Source organism: Pogona vitticeps, chromosome 6 (assembly GCF_051106095.1).
Source record: "Pogona vitticeps strain Pit_001003342236 chromosome 6, PviZW2.1, whole genome shotgun sequence".
In the NCBI taxonomy this organism is placed as follows: domain Eukaryota; kingdom Metazoa; phylum Chordata; class Lepidosauria; order Squamata; family Agamidae; genus Pogona; species Pogona vitticeps.
In genome coordinates this window covers 110,598,464-110,611,810 of record NC_135788.1, presented here as the reverse complement: position 1 = coordinate 110,611,810, position 13,347 = coordinate 110,598,464, and the positions used below count along the sequence as shown (strand labels likewise).

Below are 13,347 nucleotides of genomic sequence, written 5' to 3'. Positions count from 1 at the left end.
ATTGTAGGTATGTTACTTTGTTGATGGTAGGAACATAGTACTTTAACTCAACATGTATTTACTTTCTCCAATTTAGTATTAACTCTTATATGGAGGAGTGTCCATAATTAATAGGACTATGCTTAGAATGAATTTCCACTCCCAAAAGTGTGTATCAGTACTTACTTATGGATTTATTTCTGTGTTCATCATGTCCTTCCAAGGAGCATAGGGCAACATATCTAGTGGTTCTTCCATGTGAAATCCTCACAATAACGTTGGTGAAGTAGCTTATAGACTGCTGACGGAGACTGTTAAAGTCTCCCAGTTAGCTTTACAGCTGTGAGTTGGGGTAGGTTTTGAACCTGAGACATCTTTAGTCCTACTCTGATAGTTCAACAATTGTCCCACACTGGTTGTCCAACTATGCACCAAGAAAATCTGAATGCTTCAGCTGAATTTTTTAAAAATGCAATAGTTTCACATCTATTTAATCGTTTGAAAATGACAATGGGCAAGAAGGGGAGCAAGATACTTAACCCCCCTTCTTGATTTCTGGAAATCTTTGGAGACATCACCAGGAATTGCCATATCTTTTAATCCTATATCTGTGGTTTCAAGGGCTGGAAATTTGACTTCTTAAACATAGACATCAACACAGAATGCTGAATTCTACACCTGTACTGATGTCTGCATTTGTGCATGGCTGTGAAATGCTCAACTGTGTCAAGCAATATCTCTTAATATTAAAGGTCTGCCAAGCAGGTCTAAGGGAGGAAGGAGAAAAATATTACCTGTGCTGTTCCCTTGTTTCAGGCAGTAGCAGATAGTGTGAACAAGGAGGGAGTTGGAAGCTTGAGGAGAACCAGATACAACCACATCAGGGCTAGGATTTTAGGTCCTCTGGAGGGTTTATATGTTTTATATTCACCATTTACTCTGCAGTTGTGTTTATTGGTTACACCACTCTGAAGATTAGCTGCTGTTGGGTTCTCATGATAGATTAATGCCGAATTCTGAAACTTATTTTTAGCTGTTTCTTTTCAGTTCTGAATTCAGTGCTTCTCTATAGGAGTCTACCCAATTTTTCTGGAGGCAGATGTCACATTAGGGTTTTACCCACTGACTGCTGTTCAAAGGTGCAATTTTTGCACAAAGTTTTAAGTGAGAAGCATCTTTTACTCCTGGATTCTAGAGAAAGCTAGGGAGAAATAGCTGGTTTTGCCTAATAGATAGTAGCTAGAACTGATCTTTTAAATGGAATCAACATTTTGTTTGGGAGCAGTGAATAAAGCTGTAAGTGTCATGATAAAGAGCAGACAAAATGGATTTGAATCTTTATCCAGTGGATAGAGTGATGGTCTAGGACTCAAGAGGCCTGGGTCTTAATCCCCACTCTCCCATGGAAACTCACTGAGGGCGTGGTACTGGTAAAGCCACTTCTTAAATATCTCACTTGCCTTGAAAGCCCTGTTAGGGTCACTGTAAGTTTGTTCTGACTTGACAGCACAACCACCACCTTTTACAATAGGCTTGGGAGTTTTTCCTTTCCTTTCCTAGCAACTCCACTTTCAGAAAAGGTTTTTTGTTATGTCACTCAGCAAGCTTTTGAGTTCTGCCAAATGTGGCACGCTCTGTCCTGAGGGCAACAACAAGGCATTGCTACACTATGTTAACAGTGTTCCTAGGCAATCTTGGCTGTGGGATTTGAGCACCCCCTTGTGCTCCTCCAGAGGATTGTTCAATAAACGAGAATGTCTCTCTTCAATCCTGATATTCTTTGAATGGAATTTTAAGGCATGGAGGAAGGGGAATGGGAATGTCTCTTTTTCCCATTGATCTTACAGGAAAATTGAGTGTGTTTGAGCATTACCTATATCTAACTTACGTGTGGTGAACACAACTGTGAGCAGTTATTATGAGAAGGGAGAATTTTGGAGGCCACTATCCTCATAATTGAAGACAGGAGGGCCTGGCGTGCTCTGGTCCATGGGGTCATGAAAAGTCGGACATGATTTAACGACTAAACAACAACAACAAAAATCCCCATAATTCTTGCTAATTCCTCACAGCTCCTGATTAAGTAGGCAGCAACAGAGGTCCAGTCTCTGTTTCTCCCCAGTAAATGAAACATTTTTTAAAATATATATCCAGATATAAATAGGTTGCTGGATTGTAAAGTTAAGTGAATTTCTCTTGGGTGGGTAGGAGGGATGGAAGATAGGTCCATTCTAGGGTTGTCTTTCCCTCCCTTTAAAATGCTTGTCTTGTTGCCACTGTGCAGATGTGAGAAAAAGGGATAATAAATACCACAAAATGGAACCTCCAATATCAGGGGCAGCATACTGATGATAGCCAAGGTGTGGGGAACAAACTGGACGTGGTATCAGTGCTGGCCATAACTGGGAGACCATACACTGGTCGCCATTCAGCAAGTTTCCGTGGCCAAATAGGGATTTGGAGTCTTAGTCCGACACTCTCTGCATTACACTACATTAGTTCTTGACTTTAAAAACACGAAGCATATATTGTAAACCATGTTATTGATTAAATAAGATCTGCCCTTTACTAGAAGAGTAACCATTACCTCCTGCCCACATTTGGACATTTCTAGAGACTGTGTAGGCTTCAGGTGGACTCCACAAAGAGATGTTCTATCAGCGCAGAGCAAATACAGTACCTTGTTATTCGGCTACCAGTTTTAATATTGTGTCTGTTAATTCCTTTTTAAATACAGTAGTACTATAGTAGGTTATTTTTTTTAAAAAAATTCCTTATTGCTTGTTTTAATTCTGTGAGCTGCCTTGGGTCGTCCTGAGGACAAAGGTAGAATATAAATGTTTTAAATGTATCAATGAACATTCCAACAAGAGTAGTTTATTATTCTACCTGGGAAAATCCATAAATAGAACTCTAATTCTGTTACTTGACAGAAGAGGGAGCCCTTGAGCCCATGTTAGAATCAAGGGGAAGTGATAAAGTCACAGAACAGGGTTGGAGATGCATGCTCAGGGCATGATGGGAACAAATTCTGTCTCTGAGCCCCACAAAAAGAGAGAAATAGTAGCATAAGCTAACTGTGCTTCTTCCTTTTACTATGTCTGTCCCCCACCCCCACCTTGGTATCCTTCAGCTGTTAAATCCTCGGGGACTTTTTCCACATCCTTTGAGATAATAGCTAGTTGGTGTTGAAGGTGGAGTAAATGCCATATGGCATAAGGAAAAATCAGGAAAATACAGAGAGAAATCTGAAAGATGAGCCAGCCTCTTTCATACATTTGGTAAGAAGGCCATGCATTGCTTTGCATTTCTTCACTGGGGAGGTAGCTGTTGAACAGCCTTTTCCTTCCCTGGGTTCCTCCAAATGCTGTCGGCTACAGTTCTCAATCTCCCTAAATATCAACCATGTGGTATGGAGCTGATTGTACTTGTAGTCCAACAGTATTTGAAGACATGGATTAGGGAAGACTATTTTTTAGTCTCTAAAAGGGATTTCATTTGTGGCTTGTCCATGAATCTTTATTTCAGAGGCTCTGCTATCAGGTATGTACACAAAGGTGTGCCTCACGCAATAGTCACAAATGCTTGCTTTTAATTTAACCTTTCCTGCTTCTCTTACTATCACCTGTAAGCTACTTTAAATATATGTTTTAGAAAGGTGGGTTGGAAATCCAATGCATAAATAAAATATCCAGGAGCAAGGCTCCACCTGGGCCTATTTCTTATAGGCAGGCTCTTTCCCTCCAGTTTACAGAAAACACTACCGTGAGAAAAACTCTCACTTCGATGCATTTATTTATATAATACATACACTCACACAAAGTCACAAATACTGTACAACCCCTCCCCTCCCCTTCCCATTCCACTGTACATTTGCCCCCTTTATCTTTTTAATACAGGCTCCCTCTGTACAACAAACCCAATACTCTCCCCCATCCCTCAACCCTGCTTGCACCCTGCCCCTGGCCTCGGTGCCTCCTTAGGCACTGCCTCCTTTTGCCACATGGTGGTGGTGACACATCAGAACCATGGGTATGGTCTCTTGGCAGAAGCTCTGCCTTCTCCTTCCCAACTCAGACGCAGCCTCCGGAGATGATCTGGATGCCAGCCCACTGGTTGGGAAGTCAGAGGCAGGTTCTGGGGAAACTGTCACTTCATTTTTTATGCTCCACCCTTGCACACAGTTGTCCAATGATAGGGGGATTATTTTGGTGACTGCTTATTTCAATCCCAGCCATTATCCTTGATCATGTGGTTGAGTTCAATTATGTATTTCCCCTCCTTGTACTTCTGACTGGTCTCGAAGGCTTGTTCCTGCCGAATGAAAGAAAGGAAGTCAGTGGTTGAGGAAGTGTTGTGAACTTTCATAATGCTTCTAAGAATTTGCTTTAAGGAGGGCAAGAGAAACTCACATATTTCCATCCAAGTGTGGTCTTGCAGTTCTCACAGTATATATCAGCCACAGCATGCAGGCCGGTCAGCAGCACACGCTCTTCAGCTGGGCCACATCCAACATTCACTCTGAGTAGAAAAAGCAAAATAGAGAGGCAGAGTGTCACTTAGTTCTAACAGTGCATTTCAGTCCCAATCTACCAAACCTACTGGTGTATTTTTAAGTCTGATGCCACCTTCCCATTTAATCAGTGATGTGTTTCAACCTATACCTGTATATGGGATAGGGCCTGCACTCCTGCCTGATGTCAAAACTGCCTTGTTCCTTTTGGTGTGTGAGACAAGTTCACTATTCCTTTTGATCAGCATTTGGAAAAGTTACTTTTTAAAGTATCAGAACTTTCAGAATCCCTCAGCCAGCAAGACTGTTAGACATAACAGCTGGGCGAATCTGGAAACTAATCTTCAAACAAAAACCTAACAAACCCAGCAGCAATATTTTTTCAAGCTCTAGAAAGGAAATATGGGAACACTCTTAGAATCTTTCAGAGCTTTGCTCCTTCCCCATTTCCTGGGAGGACTAACGTGCCATCTTCATAGTTGTACTTCTAAGGCAGGGTCCCTAACCCCTCGTTCATGGCCCAGTGCCAGTCCGTGGCCTTGGCAGGACCAGACTGCAGAGACAGATCTCCCGCCCCCCCCCCCACGCACGGCTGCCCTGCCCACCCACGCATGCGCATGAGTGTGCCCTGCCCACCCAAGGTTGGGGACCACTGTTCTAAGGCACTGCAGATGCACTGAAAACACAATGCAACAATACTCTTTTTCTCAAGCTGAAGACGGCATCCTAGGAGTGAGGCTAAGCTTCAGAAACTGCACCTCTTCCCTAGCTTGGGAGGAAGGCTGGGGCTCTTGAATTTCTCTGGTGGGTTTTGAGGCACATATTCAAGAAGACTCGTTGGAAGGGGAGAGAAGTTACTTCCTGACTTCATGTGATACAAACTTAGGAACAGGGCCACATACCTGAGGGTAAGGAACTGGTCAACCTCAAAGTTTTGGTTAGCTACAAAAGCCTGCCCAAAGTTATGTACCTGTGTGTGTGGAGCCCAGAACTGATTCCCTGATATCTCCTTGGAGAGTACTGGGAAGTACCGGGCAGAGACTCTGAAGACTGTGTTTAGTTGTTGTTGTTTTTTCATTCAATGTTGCCTGAGCATCACGTTTTCTTCTGGCAAAGGGTTATCTATCTATGAAAGAGGTCAAGGGAATTTGTATCCCTCTAGGTGTTGATAAACTATTACTCTTTTACTACTGGCTTGGCTGATGGGAGTTAAGAATCCCACAACATTAAGAGGACCACCGGATTTTTATCTGTACTCTACAGAGACATTTTCTTCTCAATTCCTGGTCATACAACTTCCACATTTGTTGGTTTGTTTAATTTAGTAAGTATTCTCTTATGTCCAGTCATACATTTCATGTACTATATAATTCCTACCCACATTTTACTAATCAGATGAGTGTTCCCATTTATTTCTGATGGACTAAGCAATATATACCTGGAAGACTGTTAGCTAACCTACATTTTGGGCTATGGCATGTCAACCTATGTCTTGCAGTATTTTTCTCCATAGAGGGCAATGGGAACATGTGATACAGGCCTGCCCCTCCATAAAATGACTTTCCCACGCTTCCAGGGAAGATGTGAAGGAAAGATGTACCTTGGTTTATTCACATGCAGTTACATAGCTCCATGTAATTGGGCATCCTGCCCTAAACAAGATGATGTGGACTTCTTTAACAACATTAACCTGAATAAAGCTATCTTTCCCCTTTGGACATTCCAATAGATATAGGGTAGCGCATCTCTGGCACATGTCCCTGGTACTTTTGTGTACATAAGTGTCACATGCCTGAATAACTTGCACATCTGAGAAAAAGTTAAATGAATATATTTTTCTCTGACCTCTAGATTTTTTCTTTTTTTTAAGTGACAAATACTTAACCATATGAGCTTATAGCTCTAGTGAGAGATGGTACAACATGCCCCCCACAAGTTTACTATCTTAGTGAGCACCAGGGCATCGTCTTAACATCCAGAGCTCACACTGGATTTTTAGAAAAGTGTGCAAGTGCTACTGATCTGTTCTTTAACCAATTCCTGCTCCCCTCTTGTGATACTCACACAGAGTTGAATAAATATGCCCGACCTTGGCTTCCTTGAAAAGACTGTAATGACAAGGAAAAAAAGGCAACATACTCTTTTAAAATAATCTTCTTCAAAGTTTCTATTGCAGCAAACACTGAACAGTTCTATGGTACTTTACAGGCACGGCAAACAGAGATATTTGGCACTAGCCACAAGGTGTTACCTACCAGACTCTTTGTGTTCAAAATAAATATTGAATGCCTTCTTTACCCTTCCAACCCATCTCTGCTTCTCAGGTTTATGTGTCCCAAGCCATAGCATCCTGACCTACAGACTTCAGTCTTATATCACAGATGTTTATTTTCTTTTGCTGTCTCCTCTCCCCCATCTTCTTTACTGAGAAACCTTAGCTCCAGCCCTTGCTTCTCAGCTCCTTCCTTATTTGCTCTCTGGCTGACTTTCAGACACACCCCATTTATACACACTGAACTCTTCAATGATTAACCAGTCAGCAACACAAACCTGTTGACCTTGCAGTATCTCCAGTATAAGGGTGGGGATTAGCAAAGCAAGAATTAACAAGCCCCTGGGAAAGAAATATTAAGCCTGAAGAAGTCAATACCCCATCCTCCACCTACTCCTTCAATTTCTTCCAGTGCTTTGCTTTCTTCCAGTGCCTCTGCTTCCAGGCAATAGTTCCTTTCTGTTAAATAATACCTCCACTTACAAGCCCAGCAATTGGCAAATAGCTTAAGCCTCCTTTTTTGCTGTGCTTTTAACTGAAATGAAAATACAAGCTTTTATGCCTATATTCTCTGGCCTATTTAGGAAGTGGTTCTTGATTATTTCTTTAGTATATTCTACCACACATCCATAGGCACTGGCAAAGATGAGATCCAGAAGTGGATGTTAAGACTGAGGTCAGCTATGCTGCAAAGTTAGCAGTGGATAAAATATTTAAGTAAAATATCAAAATTCAGATTTATGCCGGCCACAGTCTGCGCTCAGCCTTAGCAAATCTACATACTTACACTCGCTTTCTCCTGTGAAACATGAATATTAATTTTTGTTCAAAATATATTTATTCTGGCTTTTGGCTTAGTCATTAAGGCAGTGCACTCCTTTGGCCTACCTCACAGGGTTACTGTGAGAACAGGCAAAGGTAAAGATTGTAAATATAGATGGAAATTCCTACATATGGAATAATAAACTTTTTACTGATGTAGGGTAAAATTCGGTAAAACAGAACTTCCCTTTAGCTTTGCTCTTTCCTTCCCCTTTTAAAAAACCTCTGATGGGAGGGAAAACAAAAGCCCCTTCCTTCAGACACCACAAGCGGATGTGTGGGGATACTCTACTTGCCCCTTTTTACCTTGGAGATGAGATCGTCGTGATTGGCCAGGTGTGCCCGGCAATGCACACAGCTGTAGCGTCGGTGACAGTTGTCCAGATAAGCTTGGAAGGTTTTGGGTTTGGACAGCCTCACCATTGTGGTGGGGTCACACAAGAGGAGAAGCCGCAGGAGAGTTGTAAAGAACAAGACAGTTCCTCGAGGTGATGGTGTGAGGAGTTCCCTCAAAATCCTTTAAAAGAAAAGGCGTAGAGAAGGGTTATCAAACTGTGGATAAGCTGCCAAGAGTGTCTTGACAGCGATGCAGGAGTTGCAGTGCCTGTGTTTTGTTTATTAACTCTGGGAGCCAGCCAAGTTCTGACTAACTAGTCTGGTATCTAAACAAAAACAGTACCACATGCTTCTCTTCCCCAGGCAGCTTCTTGGAGGCTCAGCCTGTAATTAACCTCAGGATATAGGTCAGCACTGATCATCTCATGACGAAGAAGCCATTACCAGGAATAGAACCCAGCAGTCCTAGCTCTTCTAAACTGTCCCCTCCAAAGAACTTTCGGTTCATGGCCTCCCCCACTATCCAATATATCTGGAGCTATGTATGCAACCTACCATAACAACTTGATTTTCCCTTCTGAAGAACCCCTATAGTTCTTGGCTTTCCATTACTCCCATCACCAAAAATTTAACAAACCTTTCCCTACTGACCAACTTCCCTTTCTGCTGCATATCTATTATCCTTGTTGGAAATAATTATTACCCACATTGGCTGTTTGATCTCTTCCAAGCAAATAGGACTTAAGAGTGCTATGGGTTTAGGCCCAGAAGTACTTGGTATGGAGAATGAGGAAGAGAAGATATAATGGAACAGGGAAAATATGCAAAATGAATAATTATACAGTAGTGAGGGATAGAAACAGCTGATCAAAATGATGGGTAATGTAATGTACAGAAATATAAAAAGATGGTGGGAATGATAAAATATGACTGGGTGTAATGCTTGTAAAAGCAATCTATACAAATGGCTGTTAAATGATGCAAAAGAAGTTTGGGGACATACAAAAGAGGAGGAATGAAAAGATTGAAGAGATGGGTAGCAGAAATGGAAGTGCCTAATTGCAAAAAAAAAGGACATAGGAATGGAGATTGGAGGGCAGAGGAAACTGTAAATTCCAGCTGGATGTGGCAGGAGAGGAGAGAGATAAATTAAGAAACAAAGCAGCCTCCAGATGAGTGGAGGAGGAGAAGGGGAGGGGAGAGAAGTAGTATGACCGCAGCAGTCAGCCACAAGGAAATAAAGTGGCTTCAACAAATGCTGTGTAGAGGATGAATTTGTTGGGGGAAGATAGGCAAATTGTGAGCCGTGGGTGAGGATGGAGAGAGAGAGACTTGTTTTGCAAAATAAAAAAATAAAGTATGGGTGGGGGAGAGAAAGATGTGGTTCCTTAAAAGGGATGCGAACCAACCAGACATACAGAAAGGAGATAGAGAAAATGGAGACTAAGGCTTAGTATATCCAAAAATAACTATAGTAAACAGTTGGGATTGGTAGGGGTTAGCATTTGAAGCATGAAAAGACACCGCATTGTACAAATTCTCTATCTCTTTCTTCTCATTACAAGCTTTAGATCTGATCCCCCAAGCAATGAGCAAAATGCTTGAGGATAGTGGTAAATTCTGCCTTCACCTTTGGATATTTACAATGTAGTCTTATTTTTCCTATTACAAGGTAAGAGGGCATTAGCAATAGAGTGAGAAGAACAAAGGGCAATGGAAAGGAACGTTAAAAACAAAGATGAAGTAAAGGCAAGATAGCAGAGGATGATGGGATGGTGTTAAAAAAAGATTTTCATTTCTTACTCCTCCAGCCTTGACTAAAAGCTATGTTAAAAATGCCACAGAAATGAAATTCTATACTAGAAAGCTGCTGTCTAGTTTCCTTATTAAAAAACACAATGACAATCTGTATCAGTGGTAACTTAGATCTGGAGGTATTTTATTTCATCAGAAAGTTAATAAAAGTATGGCTGATGATCTCATGGATAGTAACCAGAAGAAATAATATTCCAGTCTAAACATCAAATGTTTCAAGATGTGAATGCCTCACCTTTTCTACATAATGTGCCTTGAACATTAGTTATATCAGACAATAGAAGCTTTCTTATGATAGGCAATACACCAGATATGCAAGCTATAATTAATGTTCTCCTCCCTTCTTAAATTGCTTTAATATGGGAGCCCCACAAATCATTTTCAATCTCTTGTGAAGTGCAGGTTATTTTGACTTGAATCTTTTCATTTTTAGAGCAAATATGGTTGTGTTCATATTAAACTAAGCTGTTCTACTGTGGAAGATATGAATGCAAGTTAGTGACCTAATTCTGTGAGGAGTAAGCACTGAACATAAGTGGGATGTAGTATTTAAGCTATATGGTTTTCAGGAAAATGTGCTCCACATTAGACTACTACTAAAAATAGAGAGAGTGCACGCAAATGTGTGTGTCTGCACGTGTCCATGTGTATGTGTGTGTATGTAAATATATATGTGTATATATAGGTTAATAGACTATTGGGAGGAGCCTCTAATATGACAGTGGGATATGTCATTAAGAGAAGGCAAACCAAGTAACCAGCAGTTTTCTTTTCCTGCAAGAGTTACTATGCATAGTTCTTAGTCTCAGATTCTTGCCTATTAAATAGGAATCCTATAATATAGAGGGAAGAAAGAAGGAAATGGGATATCTGGTTCACAGTTTTAAAATCAGACATGGATAATGTTGCAAAAATATGCTATGTTTGCCACTTCTGGTTAATTTTAGATCTATTAAGGGAATTTAAAAATATTTTTAGAAAGCTTTGAAGGAAAACCGGAGGAGACTTTTTAAAAAATATGGGCATGATTTGATGGAGAAGTTTGGAGCAATCCAACTTGTGTTTAAAAGGCTCTTATCTTCAGTGAGACAGGACTTCAGATCATTCCAACTTCTCCCTCTCTGATTATTGACTCCTCTGCCCCACACCCCTTTCCCCACCTTTTGTTACAGCTGCTATTCCATGGACTGCAACAACTTCCTTTTTTGTTGTTGTTTAATTTAGTAAGTGGCACAGCACTACAGCAATATACCAGCCTAGCATAGATGCACCCTTATATCAGAAATAATGTTACATCACTTAGGAAAATATTTTTAAAAACTTTAAGGGGAAAATAGAGGAGAGGGTTTCTCCGCTGTCTTTTCTATGGTCACAATTCACTGCATATGTCACAGGGTTGTCACTGAAGAGAATGCCACCCACAGATCTATTTAGGAGCAATTTAAGCAAGCACATAGACTACAGAATGGGATAGTCTGGAGCGCTCTCAATCACACCAAATAAACTGTAGCCCTAGTGCTGTGCTAAAAGTGAGTGGAACAGTTGACAAAAAGGGGCAGGATGAATTGCTGCTAATTAAAACACATGTGGTTGCCCAAAAATAATCTGAATCAAACCACACCAAAAGCAAACGAAATAGCAAGATGTGGTATTGCTCATGTAATCATCCCCTAAATCTTGCTAGTTACCAAAATTCAAAGCTGGAAAACCCCAAATTTCCTAAATTGACTGTAAGATTGTAATCCTGTCCGCCTAGATTCTTTGTGATATAGGAGTTTTACCTGCTCTTTCTAGCTTTAAAGATGTGGTTAAAGTCTCCCACTCTGCATGAACAGACCCATACTTGTGACTTGTGTGGTTGGGCTCCCTGCCTGCAATCAATATTGTGCTAACAGTGTACTCTAGGGACAAACAACAATACAGTCTACTGAAAACATAGAGGGTGCTATAGTACACTGAATCAACAATGGCCTTTGTCTGTTTTTCCCTTTCTTTCTGATGGAGGCTATATGGGCCATTTAGAATGCAGGAAACTGAGCATACTGTTACATTTGGAGAAATGCCATCCTTTAGTGCTAGTCTGTTAAAAACCATTTAGGTAGTGGGTTATAATATATGGACGTGTTGCTTAAGCAAAGGGGGATACATGTTACCAATGCCTGCTGTCAGGACCCATAGAATAATTGCCTGGGTTGCATTTCGTTCTTTTGTTATTTATCGAAGCCATCTACCACCAAGAGTAACAAATCCGATGACACGGATTGTTACTCAACTCGTCACCCACAAAAATCCCCTCCATAGGTGGCGTCTGTTCCCTTAGACGGGAACCCACTTCCAAAGCTACCCACTACGATCTCACCTGATAGACGAGAAACGCAGGAGCGTTTATTCCTCTGCTGTGTCCTCTGCGTTCTCCTGTAACCCAGGCTTGGTACAGACCGAAGGTGCTGGTCCAGCTTCTAGGTAGGACAGGCGCCCCGGCGAGAGACCTGCGGGGCCCCCCAGAAGAAGCTCCAGCTGGAAGTCTAGACTTCCTCTTGTTTACAAACCAAAGCTGAGAAACAAAGGTGTCGCCTCCCCTTTTTTTTTGCTCCCCCTCCTCCTTTCTGCGGGCTTTCTCTTTTGCTCCTTCCTCTTTCTTTCCAGCCAATGAAGGCAGCGTATGCAAATAAACTGCAGAACTTTTGAAGGGGAGGGGCGCTGAGTGGAGGAAGCACGTAAGCACGTCTGTGAGGGACGGGAGGCGAGATGGCGAGTTTGCGCTGTTCCTGTATCAATTTCATAGGCGCGGCTTGTCCGGAGGCACAGGAAGTAATAGCTGCAACTGAGCGTGGTCAAAGCGCTTTGCTTTCACGGCAGGTGGGGTGGGGGACAAAAGAGGAAGGTTCCAGTTTAGCAGTCTTGTTGCAGGGAAAACGTAGGGTGTGAACAAGAATGTATTATGTGTAAGAACAGGAATATGAGACTTTCAGTGCAAATTCCTTTGCTAAAAAATCTGGAGGGTTGAAGAAACGTGGTTGCTACAAGCCATGATGATGATAGAGCTCAAATCACTGCACAGGATCTGTTGCTTCCCCGTTACCCCTTTACTTTCAAGATTTTGCATATTCAATGGTGGAGCATTTGCTTCCAATGTTGAGTATCCCAGGCTCTGTCACTGGTGTCTCAGATTTTAAAAAACAATCAGGTTGACGTTTATGGTGAAGAAAGACCTTTCTGTGGTGGAGACCGTGGAACTACTTATTATCCCTTCTGCAACGCCCAAGACCAGTAGCTGAATGAGATGGTTCATTGATCTTGCTTGCTATAAGGCTGGCTTACATGTTCACAGGCTTGCAGCAGTCTTGAAAGATTGATTAGGCTGAGCCTTCACAATTGGGTCAATGTATTGGGTTAACATTGGTGGCCCAGCACAGCTTCAGTCTATGTGATCAAAAAATCTCTATGCATTTTGCAAATAGGTAGAAGTGTACTGTGGCAACTAGGTAGCAATGTGAAGTGTGCTGCAGCAAAAACAATGGCCTTGTGGTCATTTTAACAGAGAGTATCCTTACTGTGAAATAATCTCTTATAAGCCCAAGCCCATTTCTTTAGATGCATGCAATTAGTA

The 13,347-nt window shown here is 41.6% G+C and overlaps 1 protein-coding gene across 1 annotated transcript; it reads right to left on the bottom strand.

Moving 5' to 3' along the window:
* Positions 1–3,755: 3,755 nt before the first annotated feature.
* Positions 3,756–12,492, bottom strand: YPEL3 (yippee like 3). The gene is made up of 5 exons (XM_020798796.3): positions 12,097–12,492; positions 7,893–8,103; positions 6,557–6,600; positions 4,392–4,500; positions 3,756–4,293 (listed from the first exon to the last, which is right to left on the bottom strand). Exons 2-5 carry the CDS (start codon positions 8,007–8,009, stop codon positions 4,204–4,206), a joined length of 360 nt encoding a protein of 119 aa, XP_020654455.1. The 5' UTR covers positions 8,010–8,103; positions 12,097–12,492; the 3' UTR covers positions 3,756–4,203.
* Positions 12,493–13,347: the final 855 nt, after the last annotated feature.